We start from the raw sequence: 18,913 nt of genomic DNA on the forward strand, positions 1-18,913 counted from the left end.
AAGAGTGAAGTAGGCGTGGCAATTTTTAATGATTAACCCTTTAAACACCAGCGACTAATTAGTGGGTCACCTGTTATTTATCTTCACGCTTCACCTCTTTCTTAAAATAAATATTAAATACTCAATTCACTGATAAATTATGCTAGTACAATAATCTACGAATAAAAAAATAATTAATTGAAGTGGCTCACTGGTGAGCCACTTCCGTTTAAGTGATTAATGCTTATTTTATTTTTTTATGATTTGAAAATCGTTGTCATTATATATATTGCTGTTAATTTTTATAAAATTTGTTAAAATCGTCATCCGTAAATTTTGAAATGATCCACAGTTCATAAAAAACCGTTATATTTCACACCCTCAAATGGCAATAATAAGAAATAACACTTCTTATTTTTAATTAAATCGCATAATTAAAAATAAGTTCCAAATATATTAAATAAATATTTATAATCTAAATATGTTCTTCTAGTGATATGGAAAAGACCAGGTAAATATATGTATGCCAAAGAACTCGTACGTCAAATACTAGTCACTGTACACTAAATAGTACTCAGTGGCAGCTAACGGTTATAGGAGTTTTGCTTACGGTGGATAATGTTCAAGTCTCAAAATGCTTATGGTAATTTTTACGTGCGGCTTTACTGGCTCCATTTAAAGGATTGAAACGTAGAGGATGTAAAAATGTATGTCATTTTTTGATTACTTAAATATAAATGTATCGTTAATTAAACTCGAATTATTTAGGTAACTTTTCGTCGACATGCAAGATCTTTAAATAAACGAATATAACGAATATCGGTAAAACTGCGAGTTAAATGTTGCTTACTGATTGTGATTTCTGGACAGCGTTGAAAATTTTTTTTACTATGTTACAATTTGCCAAATTCGAAGGACCCTGAAATTTAAAAAAAATGCCTTTTAATCGTCAATTTATAGCATAAATAGTTTAATTGTGTATATAGTTAATAGTTAATATAAATTTAGTTAAAACTTTATGATCCGTTTTTTTGCAAGCGCGTGATTCACTTGTAGATTTTCAAATTGAGATTTTTTCAATTATTATGAAACGTTAAGACGGCGATTAAAAGCAACCGTTATTTTAATTCGACTTATTTCATAGGTAATGTTTTAAATAATGAATTAAGTATAATATAAATATGGCTAAAAATAGTGTACTTAAACTAAACGAGAATAAAATATATTTATTAATTATAAAGATACGTTAGATAATAATATAAAATATTTAGGAGTAATTGTAGATAAAAATTAAATTTTAAGGAACATTATAATAACTATTAAAAATGTTTTCAAAATTGCAGATCGTCCGAGTGCGAGGTGGTACGAGGACAGTGCGCGCAGACGTACGTACCCTACCTGTTCCTGGTGATTCCCCTCGGACCCGTCACCCTCACGGGCCAGGACTACGTGCTGGTCGAATCGGGCTGCGTCTGCAAGCCTAAGCTCTCGCGGTAGAGAGCCGCCATACCCTCCCCTCCGCTGTATCATATTACTCTACGTCCTAATTTATTTAATATTTATTACTTTTATTTATTGACAATAAAACTCGTGTAAGTGATTTTATCGCACTTTTATTCGACCAACTTATACATAATAATAATCATAACAAACGACGGGTAATAAATATCTAATAGAAACGAGCTACTGCTGCTGCTGGTAGCGGTAGTACTGCTGAGGCTGCGGGGCGGGAGCCGAAGCTTGGAGGTACTGCGCCGCCTGTCGGTGTCGGAGGCCATCGGGGCGCTCCAGCGGAGAGGCCGTGGTCGGAACCGGCACTTTGACTTTGATGTCCGTGGGTTGGCGTACCACCTCGGCCTTGAAGCCCTCTTTGGGGTCGGCCGTGTAAGTCACCGTCCTGATGAATCCATCGCTGTCCACCACGGAGTAGCTGCCCTTGATGACGCCACCCACTCGTTCCTCCTGTCTGTTCTGGTAGTTAGTGTACTGATCATCGTTCACGTCGAAGCCGAACTGATACGAGGGGTTGGGCTGAAATGGTGCAACGAGAGAAATTAATTCTGCCTCATTTTGTACAATCCCCGTCTCAAACCGTAACCGCTTTTGCGTATAATTTAAGACTATTGGCAATTAGTCAATTAAGGATGCGAGGTGTCGATGCTCGGCGACTTTTATTAGTGTCCTAGAGAGTTGCGATCGCGTCCCTTATTCTTACCCGTCGCGACCAGAACGTCAGCGCTCTAAAACGCTTCTATCGCACGAGCCATCCAGATTTTCAACGAGTTATTCGTGTAAGTATTTGTTCATATTATTTACAGCCCAATTGTATCCTTTTTTATTTTACAAAATAATAAATAAATAACACTTTGTAATTGGAAAAATTCTAAATAGCACTACGAATATATTTAAATAATTAATAGTTTACTATTCGATAATCGATGGTTAAAAATAACAAATAGTTTATATTAAATAAATTAAATAGACTGCATGTTTTAAAACCGCTGAGGAATACTCGCGGAAACTCTCATCTACATAGTTCACAGAACAATTCAATTTAAAGCAAAACGAATAGAATGGTATTTGGACGCTACATGGACTATCCGAGAGTTGTCAAGAATTTGTCACTTTATACATAATTTTTTTACTGAGAATAAGAAGGAAGTTCTCTTCGACAATGTAAGTCGGAAAAAAATAACGACTAACGTAAGTCCTGGCTAACATTTCGAAACGTTTTTATTTGGATTCGTTGGGATCTACGTAAAAAAATACGTTATGAATTATTAAAACCTGCTTTACTGCAATGGTTAAATTCCTTATTTACCAAGTTCCGTTCATGTTAAAAAAAACATTTTTGATATTTGGTCGAAATTAAAAAAGATTCTGCGAATGATAAGTGACACTCCCTTGTATGTTCCTAATGACGATGTAGAAAATGACCTTAAAATATAATCCATAAAAGACGAAATAACGAACAAATATACGACTTACAGAGACAAACTAAAAATCCACCAAAACAGAATGACAACTGAACTACTTGTCTGTAGATCCGATCACACCAGATTACTTAAAAGACTTATATACATACAGAGACGTTATTTGGTGGACCATCAGACATATATACATACAGAGACGTTATTTGGTGGTAAGGGAGGGGACAGTTGTCTCCCCTCAAATCTGGCCAGAAAAATGCATGTCATTTAATGAAATATTATGAGCCTTAATGAAAACGAAATATTATCATTGCTCACGTGGCAGCTCGTCACAAATGGATCGCAAAATTAACAAGACACAAAGAGATTATTTCCCCAATATACATACATATTTAGGTTTTTAAATAAGTATGTACACGAAAAATGAAAATAATACGCATTCAATTGAAATACAAAAGTATTCATAAATAAAAACAAACTGATACAAAGTATTTTCGGAGTATTTTTTTTAAAAAACAATAAATATTAACAACATATAAAATTAATTGTAAATCAAAATACTATCTAATACTTTAGTAAAAAAATATTTACGGCCCAAAAAGAACATAAATTAGAATTATCGATATTTGTTTTCGTTTTTTAAATAAAAAATACCTAATGGCAACATTATTTTTCCCGTCGAGCCAGATTAAATTTAAAAAAAATAGTGTATGAATATTTATTTACATATTATTTCAAACAAGTGAATTTTTTCACGTTGTGTCCTGTTCATATTGAAATTATACCTTTCCTTAAAAAAACTTCGTAAACCGTGTGAGTGATGTTCCGTAGAAGCAATCGCCTTATGAGCAATCAATTTGTGACCAATATTCATGTGAGTAATTTTCGTTATTAGAAGTTGTTTGAACAATAATCCACGTGAGTAATACTCCTGTGTCCGTTCACCGTTTAAATTATGCCCCTAATATTATATAATATTTTATGAAATGTACTCTATGAAGTTCATTATTATTGCGCTCCTCTAATATCAATAGAAGGGATACTTAATATTTAGATAAATATTTACAAAAATAATTTTAGCATTAAAATAAACGCCAAAATAGAAATTACTGACAGTAAATTTACTTATAAACTAAAAAAAATCCTATACCTACATCTTACACACTTATGAATACATCATATATTATAAATTTAAATTCTTCTCATGCTTCAACTCTCGTTGAAGAATGAAACAAAAAAAAATTCAAAGAGTTTTTATAGCATAGAATTATGAATGTACCGGTATTTACGATTCATAGCTTTACGGAATATGTTTGATTATTATAGCGTTAACAATTTATTAATCGATATTTCAATAGTTGAAAATACTAATAATAAATTTATTATTCATACATTTTATTTACTTGGTTAAATTTAGAATAATTACTGATTCTATCTATAAAAAAATAAATATGTATATCAAGTAAAATGTGGGAAGTAGTACGAGTTCTGAAGCAAGTGACTGTAACGTCATTGTAAAATTAGCATACTTATCATATTTCCTGCGACACGAATCATTACATATATTTTTTTTTAATTTAATAGAATTTAATTTAATATATTAAATTATAAAGAATAATTTGCTATAGTTGATTTTGTATTTTTAATTTAAAAAAAAAAAAACACTAAATATAATTGACCGCAGAAGCTCGTTCTTGGTCTCTCGGTGCATCGTTCCCCACTTACATATTTTAAATTATTTTCTCTAGATTTTACTGTAGAGTTGTCAAAATTTTTATTACGTCTACTAATCATAATCGAAGATAGCGAATTGATTTACGACCATCTTAGTGTTTCTATCGACGTTTACCGGAAATAATGGCAGTTTCGGTTAGAGAAAAAGAGAGCGCACAAGATCATTGCCAAGAGTGAAACGCGCCGTCGAGTCGATCCAATTTCACTTTTACGCGAAACGACAACGAACTTGCGGGCGGTTACGCAAGAGAAGAAAGGTCGATTGCGTAAGAGAGCGAAAGAGAGACAGAGAGACTCACGTCGTAGTCTTCGGGAAGCTGCTCTTCGGGTCTCAGCGAAGCCGGTCTCGTCGCTTGAGCTTTGGGCGCGTACTGCGGCTGCTGCTGCTGCTGGACGTATTGCTGGACGTACTGCGGCTGAGGCTGCAGCTGCTCCTTCTGATTGAGTTGCAGATTAAATACGAGATAGGTGCGATTGGATTCGAGAGACTCACCGGTTGGACGCGGACGAAATTCTGCTGCGGCTCCGGCTGCCTCTCATAGATGGGGGTGGCTTCGGGCCTATGTTGGCTCTGTTGGTTCTGTTGATTCTGCGCTAGATACTGCCTGAGGAGGTGCGGCGGTAGTGCTATGGGCTGCTGCTGCAAGGGTTAGAATCGAAAGTAGATAGTGAAATTCGAAGCAAAGAGCTCCGAGCCTTTTATTTTTTTTCAGAATCAGCATAGATATTAATTTAACCTTGAATTATTTTTACAATTATTGCAATAAGGAATACGACAAATAACTTCTACGTGCGAATAAATCTATATGAACCCGCAAAAATATCTAACCTCCCGATTCTGACGCTTTAATTACATTTTGTTCGCGAGTATCGGCCGTGTGCGCGTTAATAATTTCGGAAGGCTCGGAAGACTCGCGCAGACGGGAAACTCACCTGCTGCGGAATGGCTCCGACCGCGGCGGCGAAGAGCAGGAGAACGGTGGCGACCCTCATCTCGAATCAGATTTGTATGTTATCTCGCATGCGAGCGGTTATATATGCTCGTCCCCTCCTAGGCTTCGTCGGTTTTACTTTCTTCGGCGTCGGTCGACGGAGCCGTCGCGGTCGCGACGTCGCACCGCTCCCGAAGGAGTCGCCAGGAGCAGAAGTCCTCGTCCGTGGGAACCTAACTTTCTATCGTTTCTATCGTTTTCGTCACCGTCGTTGCGCAACTTCCGACGTCGCGTTCTATCCGGCGCGGTGGCGAACTCCCCACTTGAAGTTCGCTCGCCTGTCCGTCTTCACGAAAGTGTGCACCGGTCCGGGCCTGAAGTTTCGTCCCGCTGCTGAAAAGCGTTTCGAAACTAAATAACTAAAAATTGTAATTTATGATAATGCGCTCAGAGTTACGAAAGGGTTCTTTTCACAGTCCGTCGATCTTTTTAGCCGACATATCGCAACTCTAAGTAAAAATACAGCGTTGACACTAAAACGGCAATGCTAATCAGGGACGTTATTTGGTCAGAAAAATACATTCAATGAAATACTTGAAATCAAAATATTAAAAATAAACGACCACTGACCCCCCTAATACTATGAAAAAATCTGAAATAATGTTCTTAATTCTAAACCAGAAATTTTCGGAATACCCCTCAATGAAAATCTTAAAAGAACAGTCTCGAAACTAACCCAATTTTTTTTTATTTACACTGGTAGATATATTTACCAGTAAAAATATAATTTATTTGGCAGGTGCTAGTAATTAGTAATATATACATTTTCATACCTAGCATTATTTATTTACATGCGATGTGTAAATATGCATTTTTAGGTGAAGTCAAAATACATTTTCATCTGTAGATATATATATTTCTACTAGCGAAAAATAATTTAATTCATGGGACTAGGAAAATTACATGCTGTTTCAAAATGTCTATAAAACTCAATTTGACAGCTGCGCAACATTCAAACCCAAAACTAATTATAGATTTAGAACTTTCATTAGGTCAAGTCCAAAAGAAAAACTAAGCACACTTAATTCTCAGCGGAAAATAAGCGGAACAAATACAGACGTCGCATCTCGCATATTGCTCCATGGTTAGTCTGCACTTCGATCTTACAATGTTTTAAAAATATTATTGGGATCCTTACCGATATTACTATGAACTTCTGATATGAGAGTATTGATCAAAGTATATTCTAACCGAATTTTGCTCAATTGGAAGGCGCAAAATCAATTATCACTTCTTAGAAGTCAAAAATTCACGTTAAAAGCAATAACATCGTGCACGATTTTATCGCTTTTGACGTGGATTTTTGACTTCTGAGAAAAGATAATTGTTTTTTGCGCTCTCCTATTGGTCAAAATTTGATGTAGATGTGCTACATTAAATTTGTAAAATTATTTTTAAAAGTCATAAAGTCGGTTCTCACTGCAACAGCGACGGCACGATTTTATTGCTTTTGACGTGGATTTTTGACTTCAGAAAAGATAATGGTTATATTTTTTCCTATTGGTAAAAATTCGGTTTAGACGTTTTACATTCGATTTTCATTTATTGTAAATTGTAATATTGTTATAAAAAGTCTTTATATGAACGCTAGATAGCCGAGCACTTACAATTTTAGTGCTTTAGACGTGGATTATAAACAGGGACCCCCTTAAATTTGGCTAGAAAAATGCATATCATTTAACGAAATAAATTTGAGAATATCGATATTAGTAAAATATCTTTAAAATGGTTTAATGATTATTTAAAAAAGATAAAGTAATAAGTAAAAATAAATTATGCTTATTCCAAAGAGAAAATAATATCTCATGGTGTACCACAGGAGTACAAATTAGGACCATTGCTGTTTTTAATATATATGTATAATATAATTAATAATATAGAAAAATACAAAATTCATGTTTGTAGACACTTTATTTTATTGCATAGGTGGCTCGCGAGCCGCGTGCGGCTTTTTTTGCCAAATTCAAAATTTTTATTTTTTATTATTGATATGTATCCTATTTTACAGGCTTAATTTATAATTCAGTGTCTGGCAACTGAAAATCTGTCAGGTTGATATTAGATTTTCGAATCGATTCTACATTAAAACTACGTAAATATCAATCACATTTTTGTGTAGTAGTGAACTCTAGTGAGGATAAGTGTAACCAGACGCTCATCGTAAAAAAGTATGGTTGTTTGTTTATTTTATGTCCGAATGAATGGAAAAAATTACCTTGCATTAAACAACCGATAGGGCAAAAAATGACAGGTGTAAAAAAATCGTCTCAATTTAAAAACGTCCCTTTGTATGATTCGCCAAAGTGCACATACATTTTTAGAAGAAATTGTAAATGTTATAAAATTGGTAATTGAGTTTACCAACAGTATTGTGGCAAAAGCGCTCCACCATCATCAATTTAATTGATATAGATATTAAGATCATTTCCTTCACAACAGTGTTTAGGCTTTTAGGGGTAAAGTTTGAAAGCGTTTTGCTTTTTATCCTACTCGAAAAAAGAATGTTCAATATTCAAAATTGACAAAAGATCAGTGGTTGTAATATTAAATATGAGGGTATCTTTAATGCGAAGATGACTATGAATTTTGTCGAAAATTAAGATCAGTCAGTAAATGTGCAAAGAAAGATCGAACGTAGATCGCCGTTCGTTACGCGCGGTCGCAAAAAGCGAATCGACAAAAAGTTGAATATATTACGAACGCGATCTGTTTTTAAGTGAGCGAAATGAAACGTCAGTCTCGGACTTTATTATTTGGCGTTTCAAATAATAAAACGGAGGTCGACGACATCTCCGCACTACCGAAAAGGTATTACGTATTCGACTAGGAGGGTATGGCCCGTTATGTAAAGTAGCGTCATAAGCATTCAAAGTCACCGGTGAATACTTACAAGTTCACAAATATCGCAAGAAACGCAAAACGGGTCACTTTTACATTTCCTACGCGCTTTTCGAAATGTGGCCATTTTTAGAGGCATACAAGTAGGTGCAAACTGTTACGTGCGAGTCGACTGAGGCCTCAGGCGTTCGAACGCTCGCACAAAAAAAAACTATAAACTATAATATGGAGCAAATCGTTCGAATACTCTCTAGTTGCTGAACGTCGACTCAATTTTATAGGGTTTCCGCTGAAATGAAAACGTCATTTCGATTCAGTGCATTTTCGCGAAAATCGATCCTCTCAAGCGCAAGGGTCGGGAACATTTAGCCATAATTTAAAAATTATTTATGTGACATTTTTGTTGACTTTTTATAAGTTTTTTGCTTTTTTATAAGTTTTTCATCAATTACAATTTATTAAGTACAAGCTTGAAAGCATATATTTCAGTCTAATATGTATTGCTCTTTTATTAAAATAACACTTTAAGGTTCGATTAACTGCACAATGAAAGTTTACTTAAACAAACTACCATTTTCTCGAGCATATACTTGTCAAATTAAAGTGCAAGCAAATATACAATATTATTTTTCTAAATATCAGTATATATAAATATAAAAGATTATTGAGAGAATGCTTAAGGTATTATCCCTCTACAGGACAAATTAATTATTTTAAAATTTATGGATGAATTATGGGGGCTTAAAACTTAAATTATGTATAATACATAAAAGAAATTTCATAAAAAAAATATTTGTATCTGCTGGTTGATATATTGAACAATTTTATTGGAAAATAATTGAACAAATACTATTACAAAAATATTATTTATTGCTAAATTATATATGAAAAAATATATATAAATAAATTTATTAACATTTTTTTACTATTTAAATGGTATGATTCTCATCACAATGTTTGCAATAACATAAGGTCCGTATAGGATATTCATTTAGGGGGGGGGCAGGTGAGGCAGAATAAATTAAAATTGAGGACGATCCAAACGACATTAATTGTATATATATATGTATATATAGAGCATATTATTAGTCATTATAATATTAAATTATATATTAAAAATTACTTAATGGGCGTGAATAAATTAATTACTCGACAGCTACTTGTTTTTTGTGCTCCTTGTTGTAACTTGAGGTGATATAAAAACAACCCTTTACCAAAAAAAGGGTGCCCGACCCTTTTTTTGGGTCATAAGCTACTTTTTATTTTAATTTGCATTTGCTAATAAGAATCTCATAATAATAGTACAACTTTTTTCCTTCAACTTTGTGGGCAAATATTTTTTTTTATAAAACGACTGCGGTACAATTTATTTATTAATTATTATTTATTTATTACTTAGTCAGGGTATAATCTGTACCCGTTTCAAATATTGTGACTACTACCTGGAAAAAATACCCAAAATTATTCATGAGTGTAATTAATACAATTCAATTTTTATGAAATTGAATTTACTGTTTATATTATTACCTTGATATATAAAACACAAAATATATTTTTGTATGTACATTATAATTACTTCCAAATTTATACATTTAATGTTCATATGACTCGAAGCAATCTTACACATGAAAATATGGTTTTTAATCTCACAATATTTTACATAATATTGAAATTTACTATATAGTAATTGTTCCTTCACATATGCTATTACAAATGCTCCTTTGTATAATTTTTTTTATTGCTTGTGGAAGACATCTTTTGTTAAACATAATAGTTACTGTTAAATATCATTTTTGGGAATGTAAATTATCAGCAAGTATACGTATGATATTCTTCAGCATGATCAATATTTAGCAACAATATATCGTACAATTGTAGGACTATTCCTGACTAAAACAAAACATTCTGCCTATAGGTTCATAATAGAGTACAAAATAATTAATATCAAAATGTATATGAAATGGTCGAGCTAGGTCATACACATTGCAAAATTGCTCATAGTAATATCATATAGGTATTCAACAAAATAATATAAATAAATAGGGACAGCCCTACTCACGGTAACTCGACCCCATCGAGAACAGGGAGATCAACGCCATCGCCAGGAGTAGCGCCACCTGTAACCCGCATTTTTTATAGTCAATTACGATTCGAAAGGGGAAGGTGTCCCGCAGCTCACCGTTCTGAAATGGACCATCTCGCTAGGGGACTGCGACACTATAGAGACGCTCGCTTCCGACCCTTCAATTATATACGCAGCTTTAGAGAGCGGACACTTTTTTCGTCTATTTTGCGAAGGTCTTGCGGTCGAGCAATTTCACCGATTCGATTCGATTCGGATTTCTTTTCTGCGGCAAAATCGAAAAGAAAAGCAATCGATCGAGCGTATAAAGGCTACAGTAGCTGTTTTGCGGAACCAATCGACCGTCGATCGTCGCCATGAAATCAAACGTCCGATTCGGAGAATTCGTCGTGAGGGCTTTGGTGCTCGTCTCCTTCGCGGCTATGGTCGCGGAAGGCTACAGGATAGACAAGGAGCGACCCGAACCGGAGAGGGAACCGGTCCGGGGAGTCGGCGCGATCCGAGCTCATGCGGACTTTTTCCAGTGAGTTGCCTTCCGATCGACTGTATCGGCGATAGAGCAGCAGATTAATTTCGTAGGGATTTTTTCTCGGTGCAGTTAGCTCCGCACAAGCTTGAGTTTGGCCACGTCTGCGAAAATCCAGACGAGTGGGAGCAGCGTTACGAGCGCAAGGACTTTAAGAATCGTCGCGACCAAGGAAAGGTAGCTAAAAAGTCACAATTCACAATAACCTCGATATTTTTAAAGTTGTCCGTTTATCTGCCTCTTCTACAGGGATGTCATTTCAACAAAAAATTAGCCAGTCGGGAGTTGTATTTTTTTAACACATTATGGTCCGCTATTTTCGCGGAATTAAAAATGTTTTGGCAAAGTATGACTTTTATCAAAATAATTATAAATATATATTAATTACCATCTCTCGATAAAAGTTTAAATATTCTTTACGCTCACATGATATTTTTACAAGACGTTTCATTACCTGCAACGTGAAAGAATTGACCGCAAAATTTCGCTATCACGCGAAAATTCGTGAACAGGCCGTAATGTATTAATATTTTGATTTAGTTAATGTGTCTAAATTCAAGGGGGTCTCGGTTTATTTATTTTATTTTTAATAATTTATTTAGCTAATAAAGCTAATTTTTACACTAAACATAGGAGGTGTGATCAAAAAATACGATGAATAATTTTATTCTGAACAAAGTAATAAGCTTACATCAAATTTGAATTAATCTCCTTCAAAGTACTCTCCTTGGCTAGCGATTCACTTATCTCAACGTTGATTCCATTATTGGAAACATTTATGGAACGCTTCTTTCTGGAGTGACTTTAGTTGCTTCGTCGTGGCTCTCTCAATGTCGGGAAGGGTGGCAAAACGTTTTCGTTTTAGCACGGTTTTTATTTTTTTTTTGAAAGAGCCAGAAGTCGCATGGTGCAAAATCAGGAGAGTACTGTGGATGTAAACACAGATAGGAACCTTTTTTTTTGGGCAAAATTCCCGGATCAGAAGCGAGGTGTGACAAGGCGCGTTGTCGTGATGAAGGAGAAGCCATTTTTCTGGTCTATTTCTCCGTACATCGTTTCGCAAACGTTGCAGTACGCCCTCGTAATATTCGAAGCTTACAATGATTCCCCTTAGAACGAACTCTGATCGCACTATGCCCTCACTATCGAAAAAAACATTTAGTATGACCATAACGTTCGACTTTAACTGACATGCCTTCTCAGTTGGGATACCTGCATTTTCATCTCAGTGTCATAGCCATACATTTAAAATTTTGACCAGGAAGTCATTATATTATATTTTATATTCATATTTCATACTTTTTTATAAATGTTACAATAATAAAAATCCAATGAAACAATCGTAAAATTTACGCGTACCTTTTGTTTCTTTTGAAGCTTTTTACTCAAATTTTTACAAATAAAATTATGTCTTGGAAACAAATACTCGTTCGAGTGCGTTTCACTTCATCCACATTTTTATTATACATGTAACAATTTTTATTTTTTCATGATATTAGCATAAAGCAAATTTTATTATCAAAATTGAAATCATAAAATTTGTTTCATTCTAGTTTAAATAAATATTTACAAAGAAACTGAATATTTTAAAACTCAATATAAATAAGATAAAAATTTTGAGGATTAGTTCACGAAATGCATTGATTTTGTTCGATACTTGTTTATTACCACGACGCCATCCATGCGGAGCTGCGCTCAAATATAACAGTTGCAAAGCGTCCATTTTCTGTTAATTATTTATTTAGTGTTTTATAATCTTTAGGTCGCATAATTTCAAAATTGACTTTGTTTTATATCTAGTTTAAGAAATACTTTTTTTTAATTTATTTATATATAAATATAAATTACATTTTTAAGTAGATTCGTTGCAGATAGCACATTGGGTGTTTACTGTCCGATCAAAGCATTCGTCAGAACAGTGAACACCCCATGAATTATGTTTGATACAAGACAAATTGAACACAATCATTTTCAATGAAAATATAACTGTATAAAAATATTTAAATGAATAAATATTTTTTTTTAATACATTTGTCTTTCGGTAACAGGACGAAAGTTTAACTTTTTAATTAGTTTAAATGTATTTCAATTTAAATATTTATTTTTTTCTTTAGAACCCACCGCGTAACGCACTATTTTTCGTGGAAACAAAACCAATGCATTCAGTAAACTATTTATTTTTTATATTTATATTGAGTTTCAAAATATTCAGTTTTTTTGTAAATATTTTTTTAAACTAGAAATAAAACCTATTTAATGATTTTAATTTTGATCTTACGCGACCCACAGATAAAATAATTTTAACATATGTTACTTTGAACAGCAAATGAACGTTTCGCAACTGTTAAATTTGAGCGCGGCTTTACGTGGTATTTGATATTTTTTTGTTTTTAATTCCTTTTGAATTAAAAGACACGTCGCTTGATTGTTAACACGACTTTTATGCGTGCGTCGAATTACTTAAGTATATACGTGGTTGGCTTAATCGTAAAAATGTATTGTTTTCTGATGATTCCTCTATGTAGCGTCGAAATGCTTTTATAATTTTTTTATAAATAAAGGTTAACGTATTTTGATTTAAACGCACATTTTTTTGCAAATTTTACAATTTCACTCAGAAGACAGAATTTCTGGTTAATTTTAGAGCTTCTATTGCAAACGTAACATAAATATAATTTGTTGTAGTTATTTCACGTTTATTTCTCATTAAATGCTTAGAAAAATAATGCATAAAAATGTTCATATCCTTAATCCTTAATGTCAACACTCATACCAGTATTAACGTCATTTCGCACATTAATCGACAAATTTATATTTTTTTAAGGTCATGAAAACCTTTGATATTTTATTATCATATTAATTTGAAACTGTTTTAATTCAGATTTAGGTATAAATACTAATACACCTGAATGGTACGATAGTTATGTATCAAAATATTATTGTTATTTTGAATGTATATAAAAAATATATTTTACGACGTTACCTTTATATATATTATATTCGATTATTATTGTCAGGTTCGCTGGGGAGACAAGAAGGGAGGCTACGGTGAACACTACTGGGACCTGAACCACGCCGGCCACCAGGACGAAGGCGACGAAGAACCTCAACAATACGATAACCCTATGTAACGATGTCTTTACAATAAACGATTCGTCCCTCGCTCGCGTTGTTATTGTCCCGAGTGTCCCCCTTCGATAAGACGGCGCGTTCGACCTTTCGAACCCCGACCCCGCGACAGGTAGCCGGAAACAGGTTTTCGGTCAACGGTTATCGGGCGGCCGGAAGCGGACAAAGGACACCCCTTTATGCGAAACCGGTCATCCTAGTTTTTCGGACAAAAGGACGTCGCGGTTCCCACATTCGAAAGGATCGCGTCGGCCGAAAGCGGTCAGTCGAGTTTTCCTCGGGTGGGAAAGGTCCCGACCTACCCTTGTGATGATTAATATAATCGTCGGCCGCTCGAGCCGCAGTCTTTCAGTTCCTTCCGGGACCTCGCTCGATCGACATTCGAAGAAATAAAAGGTCAGTGAGGTTGTTCGTCGAGTATATTTACGCATAATATTTTTTTATAATTTTTCATAACGATACAATATGTACATATCGATTCGCATCGTTCGGGAATTAAGCGGACAGTAAACATGCGCGCAACGCATACGAAAATTAGTCAAGACTTTGTTTCCTTCGTTGTCGTTTCTCTTATTTTTTTTCCATATTTTTTCTATATTTTTTCTATTTTTTTGCGTCGTTCGTCATTCCGTCCTTCGGAGTCCGTCCTTACTCCGGCTCGGTGAGGCGGAGGCGGGCGAAGTCCTCGAACACGATGTTATCCTCTTCCTCGTTGGCGTAGAGGGAGTTCTCGTAGCGGTGGCGCTCGATGGACTGCATCTTCTTCATCGCGTTCACTCGCTGCTTCTCGACGGTTCCTGAAAAGCGACGCGTGTTTATTTATCGAAAGTTCCAACGATTCGAATTCTCGGTCTCAAATCGTACGTTCGCCATCGAACGCGCTTACGTAAAGGTAAATCAACTTTTTATGCGCCGAAGCGAACGAATCATATCTAGAGTTATCTAACAGAGGCTAAATTGACGCGATACGTGTAGACTTGTGCACGTTTTCGACCTAACTTAGACGAGTTGACGAACTTGAGTATTCGACTATTCGTCAATAGACCTTCGACAATAAAATATCTTGTTTGTTTGATATTTCAAGTTAATTAGAGAATATAGGCTATGTAATATGAACCGCTTTAAAAATATGGTATTTAAATATTATGTGAGGTCATTATTATAATTTTAAAACGTTAAACGTTCAAATAATTTTTTTTTTGAGAATTTGTAATAATATATAAATACATACGATTATAACGCAAAATGTCTGCTTATATAGATAGGGTGGAAGTTCGGAGAGTTTCGTTGAAACGAATAAAGCGATAGATTTATAGAAGCAAACTCACCCGGGGCCGGGTGCAACAGTTTGAAGGGCACGTCGGTGACGAGCTCTCCGCCGAGGGTTCCGCAGTTGAGTTTGACGCGCACGGAGTACGATACCACTATACCGATGGCGTCGGCGGGGCACTTTCCCTCTGCCACGAGCGTCGAGCTGGCCAGGTTCACGTCGTCCTCCTTGAGGTGTCCGTCGAGGGCGATTCCTGCGGAAGGGACCGGTCAGTCGCGGAACGAACCTTCGAGTCACTCGCTCGGACTTACCGCGGCTGTCCTTGTTGGTGCGCGCTAGGGGCACCATGTAGAACGTCTTGGAGAGGCTGGCTCCCGGGGTGACCGGGCAGCCCTCGCGGCTCTCGAGCGAAGCCACGTGCCTGCTGAACTGCGAGTTGATCATGGTAATCTCGCAGTGCTGGATGACGTAGCACTTGATGCTGCGCACCGACTTGCGCGAGTTGTTGGATACGATTACGTTGGCGGCCAGCTTCTCGCCGTGGTAGTAAGTCTCGCGGTCGAGCGTCACCTCCAGGTTGATCTTGCCGTTGCTGAACGTGAAGCCCTTGGACACGAGCGAGCTGGGCAGGCGCCTGCCCCTCACCGCCGGAGCGTGCTGCAGCTTCTTGATGGCCAGCACCACCGAGCTGCGCTTGTGGCCCTTGTCTTCGTCGTTCTCGGCGACGTACGTGCGCACGCAGTACTCGACGCCCAGCGGCTTGCCCTGGTCGTCCTCTCCCGGCTGCAGCGTCACCTGAGAGACGAGCGAGATCGAGTCGAACGAATTTTTTACGTAAACGTAGATAAATTGCAAACGCGACTAACCGAACTGGGGGCCATGTCGGGGAAGCCGAAGGTGAAGGGGAACGCGCTGGGACCGAGTTTCTTGAGCAGCTTCTCCTGCACGGGGGTGAGCTCCATCTTGCTGTTGATCATGGGCACGGCCTGTTCGTGAGAGAGCACCAGTTCGCGGGAGAACTTGAGACCCATGACTTCGTCCTCCTCGCGGCCATAGCGATAGGTGGTGACGAGCTGACTGTAGATCTTGCGGCCCTTCAGATAGTCCCCGTCCACCACGATGACGCCGTCCACGGGGTCGCAGTAGTCCACGTGGTCCACGAAGTCGCGCTTGCCCAGGTACACGGTCACCTTGCCGTTGGGGGTGGTCTTCTTGAACACCTTCACGGCGACGACCATCGCGAGGCTGAGGAGGGCGATCATGGTTCTTAACGCGAAGGGGGCGCGAGCGAGACTCGACTGTGACGACCGTCGGATCGCAGCGGGCTCTTATAGGCGCGTCGGAGACGTTTTAGGGTTTCGCTAATGGGATCGAGCAAACGGGATTAGCGTGACGCGCGCCGCGTTCCAGATCGCCGGGAGCAAAAACGACGTACGATAGTTTCGACGCGAACGTAAGATAAATCGATTTATTATGTATAGAAAATTACGCGTTCATTTCGTACATTGTAGCTTGATAAATTGCTCGAAAAAAGTTCATGTCTGTATAGAAATCACAACAAAATCTCAGTTTCGGAAGATCATTTTTGTTATATAATCATGGCAGTAGCGTAGGGGGAGGGCAGAGCAGAGGCATATGCCCCGGGTGCAAGATTGGATCCATTTTCAAACAATATATTTGATTTTGCCAGGAATCACATGGCATTATTAGTAAACTGTGATAATTACAGTGTTTCTTTATTCCATTGAGGAAACCCGCTATATTTTTAGTCGTTTTCTTATACCTAACTATTCTTAGATTGACTTTATTTCCAATATTAAATTTATGTACATCTTTATTTCTGATTAAATACTCTGGTGACATATCGTTTTCTAACTTATATATAAATACTAAAACATTTATCTGCAATATTTCTTGAACATTTTACCATTCCAATATATCAATCATACTTCTTCCACTAGTAAATCTATTTTTTATTTAACGCTACTCTCATTGCCCTATTTTGTGGTTTTTGCAACATCTTTTTATCGAATTTATTAAGCATACACAATATTGTTGTGCATAAAAAGTGTGGCAATATTTTTTTTGCGTTTATACCTACTTAATATATTTCTTATCCAAGATAATATACATATTTTCCCACTATTTTTTTTTATTTAATTCATATTTTAATCTACAATTACTACTAAATATGATAATTAATAAAGATACATTTAGTTTAAATACATAATTTTTTAATCATATTTGTATTATACCTAATTTATTATTTAAATTATTTACAACTTCTTTCCCATTATCATCAATAAATTAATGCGCCGTCTGCGAATAGGTATATTTTAATTTTTAAATAGTCCTAATTTGGACCCACCCCTGTAGTACACCCTTTGGAATAAGCATAATTTATTTTTACGTTTTGCTTTCTCTGTTTTAAATAATACGGTTGATTTTTTCGTATCCTTGGGCAACGACACTTCTATTTTCAAATACGACTGAAGACGCAAAATAACTTTGACGCTGGTCGTATCAATAAAAAAGCAGTAAAAGGATAATATGAAGTATCCATATCAATGGCAAAAACTGTAAAACTCCATATTATAGCAGGGCAGCTAATTATTCCTGTTACAAAAGTAATAAAGAATACAATGTTGGGGATTAGAGCAACGAAAGATTGTTTCATTATCGAATAATACGGTCAAGAATAGGATCGAAGATATGTCATATAATACAAAAGAGCAGTTAATTTCAAGAGTGCTCAAAAGTCAATACAATCGTATGAGAGTACCGACGTCGCTAATAATACTAATTTGTTAGCATTTATTAGATATTAATTTGAGTATAAAATAGAAGTGGATTTGCTATGTTGTGATTCACTACCTTCGCGTACTATAGCTGAGGCCATATTTAATAGTTTCGATCATTCTATAACCAAAATAAAATTAAGCGATTCTAAACATTAATTTATTTTATTTTACCATTGTGAACGTCAAAAACATAAACAACCATTACGAAATGTATTTTTAATTTGACGGTAAAACGTCAACTACTTTTAATGTTGTGATAGTTTATAAAAAATAAGTATAGGTTCTAATTTTCGCAAATAAACCCGGCGGTACGGCTGCATTTTTAGGAATGCATGAAAATCATGCCTGCGCCGTAGCAGTGGGAACGGTCGGTTGCTAGCGCTCATATTACGACTTTTTATAATACTATTATAAATTACATGTAGCACATCTAAAGCGAATTTTGATCAAAAGAAGAGCGAAAAATACAGTTATCCCTTCTTAGAACTCAAAAATCCACGCCAAAAGGAATAAAATCACGTCGGCGACGTTGCAGTGGGAACGCTCGGTATCCAGCTCCAGCAATACAAGTCAGTGTTGAAATCTCTTTTAACACTAACTTGTGTTGCTGGAGCTCTTAGAATTACCATTG

At 36.0% G+C, this 18,913-nt stretch overlaps 3 protein-coding genes across 5 annotated transcripts in view; 1 reads left to right on the plus strand and 2 right to left on the minus strand.

Annotated features, from left to right (window-relative positions):
* The window catches only part of LOC148239635 (uncharacterized), a 10,449-nt gene extending 8,869 nt beyond the window's left edge, over positions 1 to 1,580 (plus strand). For all 3 annotated transcript variants that reach the window (XM_088196950.1, XM_088196797.1, XM_088196864.1), the window contains one exon: positions 1,323 to 1,580. In XM_088196950.1, coding sequence (XP_088053076.1) covers positions 1,323 to 1,476 — 154 coding nt within the window. In that variant the 3' untranslated portion in view covers positions 1,477 to 1,580. The remainder of the gene's footprint in view (positions 1 to 1,322) is intronic.
* On the minus strand, positions 1,577 to 10,935 carry Cpr66D (Cuticular protein 66D). Its single transcript, XM_088196573.1, has 6 exons — positions 10,653 to 10,935; positions 10,533 to 10,590; positions 5,577 to 5,968; positions 5,137 to 5,283; positions 4,943 to 5,080; positions 1,577 to 2,010 (listed from the first exon to the last, which is right to left on the minus strand). Exons 3-6 carry the CDS (start codon positions 5,634 to 5,636, stop codon positions 1,663 to 1,665), a joined length of 693 nt encoding a protein of 230 aa, XP_088052699.1. The 5' UTR covers positions 5,637 to 5,968; positions 10,533 to 10,590; positions 10,653 to 10,935; the 3' UTR covers positions 1,577 to 1,662.
* Positions 10,936 to 14,615: 3,680 nt separating this feature from the next.
* Arr2 (arrestin 2) lies at positions 14,616 to 16,783 on the minus strand. The gene is made up of 4 exons (XM_088182822.1): positions 16,348 to 16,783; positions 15,793 to 16,276; positions 15,540 to 15,734; positions 14,616 to 15,008 (listed from the first exon to the last, which is right to left on the minus strand). Exons 1-4 carry the CDS (start codon positions 16,741 to 16,743, stop codon positions 14,860 to 14,862), a joined length of 1,224 nt encoding a protein of 407 aa, XP_088038948.1. The 5' UTR covers positions 16,744 to 16,783; the 3' UTR covers positions 14,616 to 14,859.
* Positions 16,784 to 18,913: the final 2,130 nt, after the last annotated feature.

The sequence above is a fragment of the Plectrocnemia conspersa genome, unplaced genomic scaffold (genome assembly GCF_051122295.1).
Source record: "Plectrocnemia conspersa isolate PC_06_02 unplaced genomic scaffold, ASM5112229v1 ptg000001l, whole genome shotgun sequence".
Classification (NCBI taxonomy): domain Eukaryota; kingdom Metazoa; phylum Arthropoda; class Insecta; order Trichoptera; family Polycentropodidae; genus Plectrocnemia; species Plectrocnemia conspersa.

Excerpts from the sequence above, each read along its gene's own strand:
- Cpr66D (XM_088196573.1), bottom strand. The coding sequence starts at position 5,636 with ATGAGGGTCGCCACCGTTCTCCTGCTCTTCGCCGCCGCGGTCGGAGCC. Across the intron at positions 5,284-5,576 it reads TCGGAGCCATTCCGCAGCAG|CAGCAGCCCATAGCACTACC; the intron begins GTGAGTTTCCCG and ends TAACCCTTGCAG. Across the intron at positions 2,011-4,942 it reads AGCTTCCCGAAGACTACGAC|CCCAACCCCTCGTATCAGTT; the intron begins GTGAGTCTCTCT and ends GCACCATTTCAG.
- Arr2 (XM_088182822.1), bottom strand. The coding sequence starts at position 16,743 with ATGATCGCCCTCCTCAGCCTCGCGATGGTCGTCGCCGTGAAGGTGTTC. Across the intron at positions 16,277-16,347 it reads CCGACATGGCCCCCAGTTCG|GTGACGCTGCAGCCGGGAGA; the intron begins GTTAGTCGCGTT and ends CTCGTCTCTCAG. Across the intron at positions 15,735-15,792 it reads CACCAACAAGGACAGCCGCG|GAATCGCCCTCGACGGACAC; the intron begins GTAAGTCCGAGC and ends TCCCTTCCGCAG.